General features: G+C 42.4%; 1 protein-coding gene across 2 annotated transcripts in view; it reads right to left on the bottom strand.

Moving 5' to 3' along the window:
* The window catches only part of morf4l1 (mortality factor 4 like 1), a 47,187-nt gene extending 31,932 nt beyond the window's left edge, over positions 1–15,255 (bottom strand). Inside the window, exons 1-4 of one of the 2 annotated variants that reach the window (XM_067971299.1) lie at positions 15,059–15,255; positions 13,840–13,912; positions 11,072–11,118; positions 5,712–5,779 (exon numbers count right to left, since the gene is read on the bottom strand). In XM_067971299.1, coding sequence (XP_067827400.1) covers positions 5,712–5,779; positions 11,072–11,118; positions 13,840–13,906 — 182 coding nt within the window. In that variant the 5' untranslated portion in view covers positions 13,907–13,912; positions 15,059–15,255. The remainder of the gene's footprint in view (positions 1–5,711; positions 5,780–11,071; positions 11,119–13,839; positions 13,913–15,058) is intronic. The other variant, XM_067971300.1, reaches the window with a different exon arrangement.
* Positions 15,256–16,064: the final 809 nt, after the last annotated feature.

Genomic DNA, 16,064 nt, shown 5'->3' with positions numbered 1-16,064 from the left:
TGTGGACCAGAGTATCGTATTTCCTAACTTTCTGAACCTGAATGAGGCAGATTCCAAGCTCTGATCAGCAATTAGGAATATTCCAACTCTGAGGAAAATGAACTGTTCACATGCAATTACTGGATACTCACAAGGGTGTAGTGACTACTGCTCCAGACCAGAGCTGCTCTGCCTCTCTCTCCTTGCTCTGCTGTCTCATCCTCTGTCACACCCCGATATCATATTCCACACCCCCCGACTCATTGCACTAGGTGCAGTCGATCTTCTATCCCATCCATTGTTATTTCCTGGCTCTAACTATCCCTGCCATTGTCCAGAGTCGCACCTCTAACCTGCGTATTCTCCATCAAGCCTTCTGCAAATCATCAATATCTTCCTCCAAGCATCCATCTGAGCTGCCCCACCTTCTTCTCCCAACATTCATCCCACCACTGTGTCATAGGACCACAGGAACAGGAGTAGGCCATTCAGCCCCTCAAGCCAGTTCTGCCATTCAATGAGATCATGGCTGATCTGTATCCTAACTCCACTTACCTGCCTTGGTTCCATATCAATGAATACCCTTGGCTACCAAAAATCTATCGATCTCATATTTAAAATTATTAATTGAGCTAGCATCTACTGCTTTTTGTGGGGGAGGTCCACACTTGTGTGAAGCATTTCCTAATTTCTTTCCTGAATGGCCTGGCTCTGATTTTCAGGTCGTGTCTCCTTGCCCTAGACTCCCCCACCAGCGGAAGAAGTTTCTCTCTACCTACCTTATCAATTCCTTTCAAAATCCTAAAAACCTCAATCAAATCACCCCTTAACCCTCTACATTCCAGGGAATACAAGACTAGATTATGTAATCTCTCCTCATAATTTAACCCGTATGGCCCGGGTAACATTCTGGTGAATCTGCGCTGCACTCTTTCCAAGGCCAATGTATCCTTTTTTAAGGTGCGGTGCCCAGAACTGTACACAGTCCCACAGTGTATCCTCCCTCGCCCAATTCAGGTGTGCCTCAGCGGCCCATCCTTTATCCCCATCTAATCATCGTGCTATCCTTTGGCATCATCTGCAGGTACATACGCCGATGATACCCAACTCTACCTCTCCAACACTGCTGACTCCTGGGCAGCTGCCACAGCATTTGACATGTGTGTCTAACATCTAATCCTGGATGAGTAGAAATTTCCTGCAGCTTAATGTCAGAAAAAGTGAAGCCATTCTATTCGGCCCTCACCAGCAATCCCAGTGCCTCTGGTGTCAAATCCACCAACCCTCTGGCTGCTTGCCCAGGCTGATCCCAAGGAGGGCTTTGCATCCCACATCCAGTCCACTGTCCGCTTACCAATGCAAGTTATTGTAGTTGCAGCACTGACTTTAGGGAGTAGTTAAAAGCAGTTTACATAAAGCAGAATAAAACTGCAGCAGCAAAATCAGATAAAGAAGTCCGTGGTAATGAGAAGCAACACAGGCTGAATTAGTTAACAACATCAGTGGTAATCTGACACTGCATTAGAGGGAAGTCGGTCCCACATCACCATCCATTCCCCCTTAAATATACACAAAAAATAGCTTTAAATATACAGATTAACATTAACTTAAAGATATATCCTTAGAAAATGACTTCGTCGAACAGTGCGAGACCTGAATTAACATCAGTAGATTCCGTCATTAACCCAAAGAGTTTTCACAAGTTCATTTCTCATGTTAATTCAGCTCGGAGCCTAGCAAATCTTTCTCCGTCCTCTCCAAAGGCACCAACATTTAGTGCCACAAGCACCAACAACCCTCTCATCAGAGCGGCCATTCCTCACGTTAGATACAGAGTACATCGGCAGGCTACATGACCATGGAGGATATCACAGCTGACCTGATTCAGCCTTCAGCTGATGGTCACACACGTGCACTAGCCAGCTGGGAGTTACCGGAGAGGCATCAGGAGCAGGAGGCTTGACTGAATGTTTCTCCCTCCCTAATTCAGGGACTAGGCCAAGTGTTGTGCCCCGACAGCCACCGCAGCTGAGACCAGCTATCTTAGCACAGGATCCAGTGGCTGAAATGGGAACATTGAGCATTTTTTCCCCCCCCCCCCCCCCCAAGTATCTGCAATATTTATACTTGGTTGCAATTTAATACATATTCCCAATATTTATAGATTTTTAAAGTTAGGTGCATTATGGAATTTTCACCAAGTTCATGCCTGTATTCCTATAATGTGCATTTTCTTGGGAAACAATCTTTTTCAGGTTTATGGAATTCCAGAAACCAAATAAAGATGAATTAATTCTTTGTGAAGCAGCATGGAAAACAATAACATTTTGTTTTAGTCTTAAGTAAAAGAATTCTAACTAGTCTTTACAATACCTGCAATCTTGAAGATACCACACACCTAAGCTGTTTGAATAGGTGAAACAATAAAGAATTACATATTTGGCATTTTCTCTCATTAACCTAACCTATAGCTGTACACAATGCACTTCAGGAGCCAACTCTAGCTAACATAATGGCATTTACATTTGTTTTGAAGGGAACAATATGGTAGGCACTGTGACAAGGCATCAATTCTGGGATAAAACGAGGGCAATATTTTTCAGAGAGGGGAGTGTAAATTGGAGGGCTCTCTTTGCAATGGTGCCTAATTGACTAAATGTAATCAACAGTAATAATTGGTGCAGGTTGTCCATTAAATCCTTTTATAATAGTTATATTGAAAAAAAGCATTCAGTTAAGCATCCCAATTTCTTTATACAATACTCTCAAGTGAGAAAAACAAAGTCATGAATTTCTGTATGAAGCAAGTCACGATTTTTTTTTAATACAAACTTAAATGCTATTATTTTTGCTGATTGAACTGTCAAATCGCCTGAATGCTTTAAAGCAAGCTATAATTTTCCATCCAAAATATACAGAATATGTAAAGCTGGAATACAAGCAATTCAATATTTAGTCTCTTTTTTGGAACGTATAATCATCTCAATACAAAGATCGGGTAAAATTAAATCTGTTTCTTTCTGCCCCCCCTTTTTTTTCCCGCCTCCACAAACTCAACTCAACTCCTTTTCTGGAGGAGTCAGACTTTGCTGGGTGCAGTTCACCAGTCGCCTGCACACCTCAAGGACCTTACAGTGCCTAAGTGACCTTTGTACACGTGTGAGCGCAAACAGTCCGTGCATCAACAGATTCCACGGAGGCATCAGTGCAGAGGTCAACCCTGCCCTCAACCAACCTCTACACCTGCACTTCCAATACAGGTCACAATAAAGAACCCCAGTCCAGAGGTTCCACATGTTGTCATTCTCCTCTCCTCTCCCCCCTCACCTTATTCAAATCAGAAAAAAAACCTTCAGCCTCTTTAGGTCTCCTTGTGCGATTCTTTCATCAAGAGGACAAAGACCCCCTGAGACAAGGGCTCTGCCAGGGCTGCTCCAAAACCAGCCACTTGGCTGCACAAGAGCTGGCAGGGTCCACTCACTCTTCATTCTTTGCAGAGGAGCACCCGGCCACCATTTGAGGCCTCCCCATAGGCTTGACCAAGATAAAGAACGACCCGCACAATGGAAGGAGAAACAATTATTGTAAAAGATTTGACACAACCAGCAGTAATTTGCAGAGTTGATTAGAATTTGTAAAATATATTCCATTTTCTTCAGTTCTGATGGCAGATTCTGAATTTCTGAACAACATAATCTAAAATTCTCTAAACACAGACGATGCAAAGTGCATGTATCGGTTGTCTGCTGAGCTGAGAATATACCTTCTAGAAATTCAGTAGTGTAGGTACAAATGCTACAATAACAAAGGTACTGTAAGGATACTGCTGGCTGCCATTTGCTCTCAGTCCGCCCATAGAGGCTCCCTTTTACAATACAGTCTCTACTGTTTATAATGGGCGCGATCGTGTGAATGCGATTTGCCCGCTATACGTGATGGTCAGTATAACGTGGTAGTGCTATGACAATACTTTTTTAAAATCTGAGTTTGATTCGAAGAGTTTCTCCTATTACAGCCGGCAGCAGCTAAGGAGAATCGTCTTCTGAAATTGTTCAGCCTAGATTTGAGTTTATCCACTTGTTCCATTTCTCTTCCGTTGATGGATATTTCAGCCCTTGGAACTAAGATTCTCATCTTTTCTGAGGTTATGTTTTAACCTGTCCAGTGCCTCAATAGTAAGGTACAATTGGAATTCTCCAGTGAAATCTGTACCGACATTTAAGTTATCGATCAGGAATTGTAGAAATCTATGAAGCTTAGAAACTGCCATTGGTGTAAAGCTTTTTGCTGGTGGCAGTTATGCAGTATTATTTGTGCAATAGACTCTTCATTTGAAAATGGTTTGTCTTAATTGAACAAGATCTTGATTCTTGCATCCAGGGCACCTTAACGAGTTGCAGACTAGTGAGCAGGCACAGCTGTTTCTGCCCGAATTAAACAGAATACATAAGACACTGTAACCAGCAACTCTGAAATTGGAGTTAAAGCAAATGGTTAATGGTTATCGCTTTTTGGCCCATATAAGCGGCTGCCCATTTTAAACGGATGCTTTAAATGGTGGGGACTGTATATAGAACTCCTTCCAACAGGTTATGCAGCGAGAAACTTCATCTTAAATGTGACTAGCAAGTGAAATTACGCATGCCCACTTGTTTAAGCGTTACCAGCAATGTTCTGAATCCACCCCAGTGTGCAAATGTGGCAAAAGCCTCACCAGATTGCAAAACCACAATATAAAATGTGCCATTAGGAGTCAAAGAAAGGGTAGCAACACTATGAATTGGCATTCTACATCTGAATTCTCAATCCTCCTCTTCTCCTCCACCCCCTCAGTGGGATTTTCTGGTAAACTTTCTATGGTTCAGCATCTTCATCCTCCTCCAATTTACAGATCATTTTCAAACCAGAAGCTTTTTTTATTTAATTCATTGGATGTGGGCGAGCATTTATTGCCCTTGAGAAGGTGGTGGTGGGCCGCCTTCTTGAACGCTGCAGTCCGTGCGGTGAAGGAACAGGACTGTACTAGGCCAGTGGCTGGCTAGGCCATTTCAGAGTGCAGTTAAGAATCAATGGGTCTGGAGTCACATATAAGGATTGCAGGGTTCCTTCCCTAAACGACATCAGTGAACCAGAGAATCCGGTAGTTTCACGGTCACCATTACTGATACTAGCTTTTTGTTAGTACGGATTTTTTAATTTAATTAACTGAATTTAAATTCCCCCGCTGCAGTTGTGGGATTTGAACTCATGTCTTCGGATTATTAGTCCAGTAACGTAACCACTATGCTACTGCATCCAGATGGCTAGAGAGCGCCAAGCATCATTAACAGCCTTGTGTAATTGGCAGCGGTATTTAGTTCAAAGTTATGAGGAAGTTCAATGTTTGCATGATGTAACGTTAACAAGGTGAACTAAACCGAATGCCAAACTTCCGTCAAGTCAAGGATGAGAAATGGCCATTTGCCCACTGAAGCTCAAACCTCTCATGGCATCTAACTGCAATTTAAATACGGTCACCACAATGTTTTTTGTTTCCAGGATCTTGCTTGGTAAGATTACACCAAACAGTTATCATCCTGATTTTTGTTCCAAATGCACTTTTCGTTCATTCCCATTTATCTCCCTCATAATTTCACAATTCCAGTCGCCTTCCAAAATGTTCTAATATACCCACATTAGACAATATCCTTCCCACACAAGCTTATTACTGATCTTTGGTATTTTATACTTACTTCTTATTCCAGCCACTATAATGTATGAAGTACTTCACTTGTTTGTCCTTTATAGCAACCTTTACGCACTAAAAGATGAAAAATAGAAAAAGAAAATGAATTAACTAGATTAAATTCAGCACTAATAAAAAACAGCTAAGCTTGAGGGGACATAAGGAATTACATGCCCATCACAAATAATACAAGCAATATTTGATATTATTTTGTGATTGATATTGAAGTCAAATGTACATAGACATATCAGCAGCTAATATCGTACGGCAGCATAGTTCACTTGAGAAAAAAAATTGGTGACCATTCCAAAAAAAGTCAGAGCACAAGAGTACACATAAGAGAATGGTTTCCATCGTGTGACCGATTGGCTATGGCCTTGGTCTTTGTTTCCAAGGCGTATAGCCAAGAGATACTGTAACAGTAGGACAAGCATTCCCTCACCACATCCTAAGACATGGTATTCCTTTCATCCATCTAGAAATGACTGAATAATTCCCAACGGGATTCAATCTCAGGATCACCTGGCCAAAGCTACCAAACCTTGCAAATTAAATGTCAGCTCAAGGATGAATAAAATCAAATGTGGTCTAGAGTTTTGGGGATAAAAGGTAAACTCTGATTAAGGAAGTGACCCTTCCATCGCTGTAGCCCTAAACCTCCAGCCCATATTGGTATATTACATTAAACAGGACAAGTCAGATCAGGAGCAGATGGATCACAGCTAAGGCCACTGATATAGTTTCATTGATAAACAGACTGAATCAAATATATCCATCCCCAAATCACTGGTAGAGATCCCAGAACGCCATGGAATTTGACAGAATGTCACTGAAAACCAATCATCCCAAGTGTAAACTGATACATTCCGTGATTCTGATCTCCCAAATTATCTCTGCATTCCTATGTAATAAAAACAGAATTTGACTTGCTCAGTCACTGAAAATCAGCGGTCCTAATATCATGCCCCCTTATGATGAAAAGAGGGAATTAAAGTACTCATGGGATGGGTGAACAGATAAATCAGTGAGGAAGTTACCTATTTTGAGGGAAAATTTCCCCCCAGAAAAGTTATATAAACCAGGATAACTCCCAAATTTCACTGCCCATGCATGCTGAACGAGCTCTAAGAGCTGCAGTTAGCTTTTGATACCTTTCCTACTCTTACAGGGAATGGAAAAAAGATGTTTGGGAGAACCCGCTGCTAATTGCTACACGATGGCCCCTGTTGGAAAGTGAACAGGATCGGACACTAATGGGAGAAATCATATTTTTTTTTAAATGGAGCACGAAAGAGTTTAATGGTGATTAGAGTTCTCACTTCCATTACACTCCTTTCCAAAAGGGAGGCCACTCAGTGCTTAAAGTGGACACTGTATTTACCTTGCTGCATAACCAGCAATTCTTTTGGAAATTAAACCTTGATTTGAAAATGAAATGGTGAATTTAATCCAGAGCACAAATTCTCAGTAGTTATCAAAATATTTCCCTTTATCTGACGGACGCACACTGTGATTTCTGTGCGATTGAAACTTGAGGAAGGAGCTAATTAAATGCTTAGCACCTGCAATGGAACAAGAGCAGTTGGAGAAAATACAGCACTTAATCCAGTCGGACCAGCGTGAAGTGCCCAGATGATGCAGTGAACAGTTACATCATCAGCGAGTGGATTGAACAAATCATCACGCTTTTAGAAGATTCCAAAGTGAATCTGTGTGAAATTATCTGATCTCAATTGGTGTGGTGGTAAAGGTATTACGATTGGCCTCGGTGACCCTGTGTTAGGAAGGCTGGGGGGGGGGGGGGGGGGGGGTGGAGGGAGGGCTCCTGATCATTATTTACAAGGAGTGCTGCCCGTGCTTGTGGAAACAAACACCAGCCAGAGTCTGCATTTTCAATAGAAGAGCGGAAAGTGGCCATAAAATTCAAAAAAGAAAATTAACATGGACATTTTGGATGCCCTACAAAAGTTGATGACCAAACTGCCAAAGGTCCATGAGGCACCCCCTCCCCCCAGGCCCTGCCAATCAACCCCTCAAAGCCCAGGCAGCCAAGTCCTATATTTCCTATTTGCTGGTTAAATTGTTGGCAGCTGTCATACATGAAAGACTTGAATAACCTCTGCCCTACACGACAGAGGACTGCTGTTGCATGATTTCTGAACCACTCATTTTCCTCAAGACTGCAAGTGGCTTAACGTGCACACAAAAAACAATACAATCTACAATTCAGTGCTTCAAGCAGTACCAAGAACGATTCAACACAGACCAACTTATCCTCCATGCTACCGTTCACTGCGAGTTGCAGGATACAGTTTCCTAACTACAGGAGCAATACATGATCTCACACACTGCATTATATAACATAAGAACATAAGAAATCGGAACAGGAGTAGCCCATACGGCCTCTCAAGTCTGCTCCACCATTCAATAAGATCATGGCTGATCATCTACCTCAACTCCACTTTCCCACCCTATCCCCATATCCCTTAATTCCCGTAGTGTCCAAAAAAAAAATCTATGGATCTCAGTTTTGAATATACTCAACGACTGAGCATCCACAGCTCTCTGGAGTACAGAATTCCAAAGATTCACAACCCTGAGTGAAGAAATTTTTCATCTCAGTCCTAAATGGCCGACCACTTATCCTGAGACTATGACCCCTAGTTCTAGACTCTCCCGCCAGGTGAAACAGCCTCTCAGCATCTACACCAGGATGAAACTTGTCAGGTGGAAAATAGAGCTCAATCATGCAAGCGTGAACTGCACACAGGCCAGAATGGCCTGCAGAAGAACAAAGAACACACTTTGCCCGTGGCAATATTTATCCCTCAACCAACATCACTAAAAACAGGTTATCTGGTCACATTGCTGTTTATGGGACCTGGCTCGACGCAATTTTGGTTGCCGCATTTCCTACATTACAACAGTGACTACACTTCAAAAGTACTTAATTGGCTATAAAGCACTTTAGGACGTCCTGAGATTGTGAAACGCGCTATAGAAATGCAAGTCTTCTGTTGTTCTCCTTAGAGCAGAGGTGGATAAGGGGAGATTTAATAGAGGCGTTCAAAATTCTGAAGAGTTTTGATAAGAGTAAATAAGGAGAAACTGTTTCCACTGGTAGGAAGTTCAGTAACCAGAGGACACAGATTTAGATAATTGGCAAAAGAACCAGAGGGGAGAAGCGGAGACATTTTTTTATGCAGCAAGTTGTTATGACACGGAATGCAATGCCTGAAAGGGCGGTAGAAGCAGATTCAATGGTAACTTTCAAAAGGAAACTGGATAAATACTTGAAGGGGAAAAATTTGCAGGGCTATGGGGAAAGAGCAGGGGAGTTGGACTAATCGGATAGCTCTTTCAGAGCCGGCACAGGCACGATGGGCTGAATGGCCTCCTTCTGTGCTGTATCATTCTATGAAACCTTTCAGAAAGGCAAAGAGAAAGTAGAAGCAAAATGACTATGAATGCTCCCAGACTGTCATAGAAATTCAACCACTACACCAACATCCTTCAGGGAAAGAACCTGCCACCCTTACCATGGTCAGGTCTACACGTGAATCCAGTCCCCACTCTATGCAGTTAACTTTCAATGTAACGTAGGAACAGGAATAGGCCACTCAGCCCCTCGAGCCTGTCCCACCGTTCAATTAGATCATGGCTGATCTAATTCTTAACTCCTTCTGCCACTGGAAATAGTTTCTCCATATTTACTCTATCAAACCCCTCCATGGTTTTTAACACCTCTATTTCTTTTCAGATGCTGATGGGCCTGCTGTATATTTCCAGCACTTTCAGGTTTACATTTCAAATTTGTATCTTTTGAAAATCATTATATGCTCATGATTATCAGTTTCCTTTCAAATCACCATCTTTGCAGTAGCTGGAGGTTCATTTATTAATCGAGGCTAATTAGGGTTTATTCTCTCTCTCTTTGTATCTCCTGTCCCTTTGTCTCAATTCCCTTCTCAAATCATCATCCAACCCTAACCATTTTTTCACTAATGATGCCATTGTGCATTAATAGACTTCTTTCCAAGTGCACATCTTCAGTAGCTGCTACTTCTCATCCTTGATGGCCACATCCTTAATTTCCTTCATCTATTCAGATTCTTGGCCTCATTATATCCCGACATTGAATGGAACTCCTTGAAGAGCTGAATATAACTTCAAGAAGCGTAGTTTCATCTTTGGTGCCAAATACATCTTTCACTGTCAATTTTTAACTCTTATAAAACCCAAATCTATCCAGCACTGCTTCTATATCCAGGGATGCTCTTCTAGCACCCGACACACTTCTGGACAGGATACAAGAGAAAAACTCATCTGATAAGCGAACGTAAGAAATAGGAGCAGGAGTAGGCCAATCGGCCCCTCGAGCCTGCTCCGCCATTCAATAAGATCATGGCTGATCTGATCCTAACCTCAAATCTAAATTCATGTCCAATTTCCTGCCCGCTCCCCGTAACCCCTAATTCCCTTTACTTCTAGGAAACTGTCGATTTCTGTTTTAAATTTATTTAATGATGTAGCTTCCACAGCTTCCTGGGGCAGCAAATTCCACAGACCTACCACCCTGAGTGAAGAAGTTTCTCCTCATCTCAGTTTCGAAAGAGCAATCCCTCTCACCTCTAAGCTCTCTCCCTCCCTCAAAGGCAACCTATCTCAACTTTCTCTCTTTTGAATTGATAATATTGTCACAGCTCCTCTGAACTTCCCTGGTTTCTCCTAAACTGCAAATACACAATCCTACACACTGCTCCTCTTCGTTATTCATTTGAAATCAAGGCTCATTGCACCATCTCCTACTCTAAACCATTGTTTTCCAGGATCCGAAAATGTGAACTCCTTACGAGCCTCAGTCTTTCCATCCTCCAACAACCCAAGCTTGGAATCACCCAACCACTACTGCCCATTTTACCTTTGCCTTCTCTTTTACTGTTTTTAGTATTGGGAGCATTCTCAGTATGGGCTGGAACCTTTACTTGCTTTATCAAAAACAAAACTGTATGAGCAGTAAAAAGATAGAAAAGGCTGCACATGCTAAAATAAAAACAAATCAGTTTTAGATCTGATGACTCCATATTGAAACATTAACCTGTCTCCTCTCTCTACACACGCTGATGACCCTGCTGCATATTTCCAACAATTTTCTGTTTTCATTTCCTCTATAAATTGAATATTTAGCAGGAGATGGTATAATGGATTTCAGATCTGACTTTCAAAGCCAGAGAGATCTTGTTGGAGACACAATGATGAACAGAAAGAGATGGATATTTTTCTGACCGAGAGAACATATAACTGTAAAAATGAAGATGCCATTCACCAAATAGAAAAACACTTGAAAGAGAGCTCTGCAGCACATACCTTTGCCTCATAAAGCAATGGCCCATGGAAACACAAGACACGTTCACCTGAAAAAACATCAAAGAAGGAACAGTGATTTTTCTAGTAAGGTTAACGATGAGTCTCTGGTGCAATTACATTGAAACCTTCAAAATGATCGGCCTTCAGCTGCCTCGACCCTAAGCTCTGGAATTCCCTCCCTAAACCTCTCCACCTCTCTCCCATCTTTTAAGACGCTCCTTAAAACCTACCTCTTTGACCAAACTTTTGGTCACCAGTCCTGATAGCTCCTTACATGGCTCAGTGTCAAATTTTGGTTGATAATCGCTCCTGTAAAGCACGTTGGCACGTTTTTAACTACGTTAAAGGCGCTATATAAATTATAGTTGTTTTAGACCTGAATCGAAGTCTCAGTTGATGTTTCTACCCCATTTTTGGAGAATCATTTTTATACTCCAGTTTATTTATCTCAGCCAGAAACTAGAATATATATTTATTTTAAATTAGATTTCCTGCCCCACCCCTTGCAACTTGAATCTCAAAATATTCAGTGGTTCATTTCACTTATACTGTGCTTATACAGTACACTCTTATTTCAAAGTTGTTTAATTTGAATTGAAATCATGCAAATAACTCCTCCGGTGCTGTTTTATTAATATTGTCTAAATATTTTTTCAGCAAATACAACTTTGAATTAACAGGCATCGAGTACATTTTACAGAAACACTCCAAATAGCAGTTCTTTGTGTCTTGGTCGTTGGTAATCAATCACAACCCATTCGCATTGCAAGTACTGGCAACAGTGGGTGGGGAGAACAGCTGTATATTTCAACAATTCAAAACCTGTATGTGCTGACTGAGTGCTCATCATTTACACTTGCCCCCACTAATGCTGTGACATGGGCTGGGGCAGGGAGGGGAGGAGAAGAGGATGGAAGATGGCTGGAGAGGCACAACCCCCCAGGAGATGATACACCATACACTGAAGTACTACCAACCAACGTCAGACTGCAGAAGGCAACACTGCAGCATAAGTCTAACCTAAAATAGTTAACATTGGACCTCAAAATGCCAGGATTATTTTAGAAGAGAATTGCATAGAAAGAAAAAAAAAGACTTGCATTTATTTATACAGCGCTTTTCACGACCTCAGGATGTCCCAAACGGCTTTACAGCCAACGAAGTACTTTTGAAGTGTAGTCACTGTTGTAATGTAGGAAACGCAGCTGCCAATTTGCGCACAGCAAGATCCCACAAACAGCAATGGGATGAATGAAATAAAAACAGAAAATGCTGGAAAAGCTCAGCAAGTGAGGCAGCATCTGTGGAGAAAGAAACAGTTAACGTTTTAGGTCGCTGACGAAAGGTCTTTGACCTGAAACGTTAACTCTGTTTCTTTCTCCACAGATGCTGCCTGACTTGCTGAGCTTGTCCAGCATTTTCTGTTTTTATTTCAGATTTCCAGCATCCGCAGTATTTTGCTTTTGAATGAGATAAATGACCAGATAATCTGTTTTCTTTTTAGTGATGTTGATTCAGGGATAAATATTGGCCAGGGCAATATGTGCTGCGCACCAAGTAGCAACAGTTACGTGGTAATTCAGGGATTCAACGTGCTGAACCATTGGTAGGACGTGAGCCTGCTCCACAGGGTCAGCCATCTAGCTGCAGGGAGGTACATGGACTAAGTGCTTCTCCAAAGAAACAAATACTCCAAGCCACTGTCATGTACCTATGAGTAACAAGTGTCTTAAGGCTTGTGAGCAAGTCCAGCTTCAGCTAAAAAGTGGTGGTGGTGGTAAAAGGCATGATGGAGTGGAGGGCTTCAAAGAAAAACAAAGTGGGGGGGTGGGTGGGTGGGAATTAATTATATTCTGTGTATCATTAGATCTTTCGGCTCAGTATTAAAGATGAACATAATTACCTTTTTCTTACACACAAATACAGCAGTGTTATGCTAACCAATATCTATATAGCTATATATTAAATATCTTACATCTGCACACCCTTACTGTCTACAGGTGTCTTTAGGTGTTAGTGATGGCTCAGTGGTAGCTCTCGCCTGAGTCAGAAGGTTGTGGGTTCAAGCCCCATTCCAGAGACTTGAACACATAATCTAGGTTGAATCCTCAGTGCAGTACTAAGGGAGTACTGCACTGTTGGAGGTGCCGTCTTTTGGATGACGTTAAACCGAGGCCCCGTCTGCCCTCTCAGGTGGTGAAAATGATCCAATGGCACTTTCGAAGAAGAGTACTCCCGGAATTCTCAACCAATATCACTAAAGACAGATTACCTGGTCATTCAACTAACTGCTGCTTGTGGGACCTTGGTGTGCGCAAATTGGCTGCCGTGTTTCCCTAAATGACAACAGTGACTACACTTTAAAAGTACTTAATTGGCTGTGCAGGCTTTGGGTGCCCTGAGATCGTGAAAGGCACGACATAAATGTAAGTTTGTGCTCTTTCAAAACCCAATTTCCTCGTCACGATTTTGTCACACCTATCAACATTTCCCTCATCATAAATTCCTACGTTCACATTTATAATGGTAACTTCCTATGTAAATTGGTCACACTATAATTATGCTATCCCGCCAGTCGTGGCACTGGAGTGCCCCCGTTTTGCATCTCCCTGGTCCTCAAGTCTGTATTGTAGAGAAACCCTGATCCTCCAACCAACTCTACTTCCCAAACTGCTGAACATTTAAGTATGAAAATATAAAATCTAAGTATTGTCTGTCACATCTTTCGGTTCTGACGAAAGGTCATCGACCTGAAACGTTAACCCTACCTTCCTCTCTCCACAGATGCTGAGTGATTCCAGCATATTCTGTTTTAATATAAGACAGCAAGTCCATCAGCACCTGAAAAAAAGAAAATACAGGCGGTTTCAGATGTAGACTCTTTGTCAGAACAGTTCTGACAAAGGGTCTACACCCGAAATATTAAGCTATCTTTGCAGCTGCTAATGGACTTGCTGTGTATTGCCATGATTTTGTTTTTATTCTGTTAGAGTTAAGTATTACTCAAGTGCCAATACAGACACACAGCCAGTATAAAGCAGCAACACAATGCTGACCTAAATGTTGCCCTAACACCACCTCCCATTTGGTACTCATGCAACACATCAAAATTTTTAATTTGAAGTCTTCCCATGTATATCACATTTACTTACACTCTCAGTATAGTAAGCATTATGTGGGAATTGAGGGAGGACAGTTCCACTAAATATTAGGTACTCCCAGAATTCTAGCTTTCCAACCAGTGGGAACCCAGGGATGAAGAGTGTTCAAAAGGTGGAAACATGCAAATTCTGCCATTCTCATTTGCTGCAAAAAAACTGGGATTATTTTAGTAGATATAGCTAAAAAAAAATGCTATACAAAGCATGTTTAACCAGGCGAACTTCTTTACTTCCTAAATACACATCAGGGAAGACAGACCCACCATACACTGGAGCACCAGCCACTTTCAGCGATTTGTGAGTGCACCGCAGACCTGAAATGCACACTTGCAATGCACACTCCAGATAACAAAAATCTGAATTCAAACGCAGAACAATCTGCAGGCAGAGCAACTGGTCGCAAAGTTGTTCGGTTACCATTTCAAATCAAAAATAAATAAAAAAATTGTTTGCAATCCTACATCGCAGACCCGAATGCAGCAGAAAACATTTGGAGCAGTTTTCTCCATTTTAGCAGGAATGTGTTTTGCCTTGGTGCATGGCATTTCTTGCGAGGAATAAAAAAAAAACCACACACACACACACACAAGCTGGTGGAGGAACCAAGATTAAAATATTCCGTATGAATTTTTTTTAATTAAAAAAATGCTAGTAATACTAGGGAAAGACTGCAATGTGCTCACATAAAGGTGCAAATCTCCATTGACTCGCCTCCAAGCCCCTCTGGCCCAGAAAGGCTGCACTAAGCGCATGCGCAGTAGGGGGCGGGGAGGGAGGCACTGCGCCATTTTTTTCCCCCCTCCCCCTCAGACCCGGCGGGCCTCACCTTCCTGAAATTTGGGTCTAGGGTCCGGTTTCGGAGCCATCAAGTCAAACCGTTTCTTCGTGCTAAATCCGACTGCCTGTCCACCTCCTCTCTCTCCGAACCATAATCGCGGCCCGGGTCTCGTCCCGCCACCAGGTTACGCACAACCGCCGAGCAACACGACGCCGCCCGGTGAAGGGTCTTCGGAGCGACGTAACACGCACACACACGGCGGGGGGGGGGGGGGAGGAAACGTCGTGACGTACGCGGTTTCGCGCATCGCACTGCGCATGCTTTCGCGGCCAAGTGCACCCTGGGGGTTGTAGTTCTTTCTGCAGGCTCTCCATCAGTGGGATTTATTAGACCCTGGGACAGGCAATGTGGGAAAGGAAAATCAGTCAGGGTTTTTTTTTTTCAGCTCCTGCTTGGTATGCAGCGACCTCCTACTGGAAGGTGTGGGTGTGTGCACGCCCAGTGAGGAGAATATCAGAGTTGCCTGTGATGCCTTACACAGCGAAACAGCCAAGCTCACACATGAAGAATAGCCATTTTCATATCAACATACGACATGACAGACAGGAAAAGAGTAGCTGGTCCATCAAGCTCTTATTTAAGTAGTGCTATGGGAGATTTTACATCTACTTAGATGGGCCCACTATTTAATCTCACCTGAAAGAAGGCACCTCTGGAAATGCAGCACTCCCTCAGGACTGCACTGAAGTGTCAGCCTAGATTTATATGCTAAGTCCTGGAATGCAGCTTGAACCCACAACCTTCTGACTCTGAGCTGAGAATGATACTAGACCACAGCTGCCACCCAGAAGTAATTTCACTTGCATTATTATGTTTACGTTGCATCAAATGGATTAATTTTCTATCGGTAATAAACTGCCATGCAGGGAGAGTGCAGAAAAATGTCAGTGACACTTTACTGGTAACCATACTTGTTAATTATTCAAACTGTGGACCATCACACCCAAGCCCGATCTGATTCTGATGTAATACACACAACCAGAATAAGATAGGA

This window comes from Heptranchias perlo, chromosome 34, assembly GCF_035084215.1.
Source record: "Heptranchias perlo isolate sHepPer1 chromosome 34, sHepPer1.hap1, whole genome shotgun sequence".
Lineage (NCBI taxonomy): Eukaryota > Metazoa > Chordata > Chondrichthyes > Hexanchiformes > Hexanchidae > Heptranchias > Heptranchias perlo.
The sequence above is the reverse complement of the archived record's forward strand: the minus strand, read 5'-3'. Positions and strand labels throughout refer to the sequence as shown.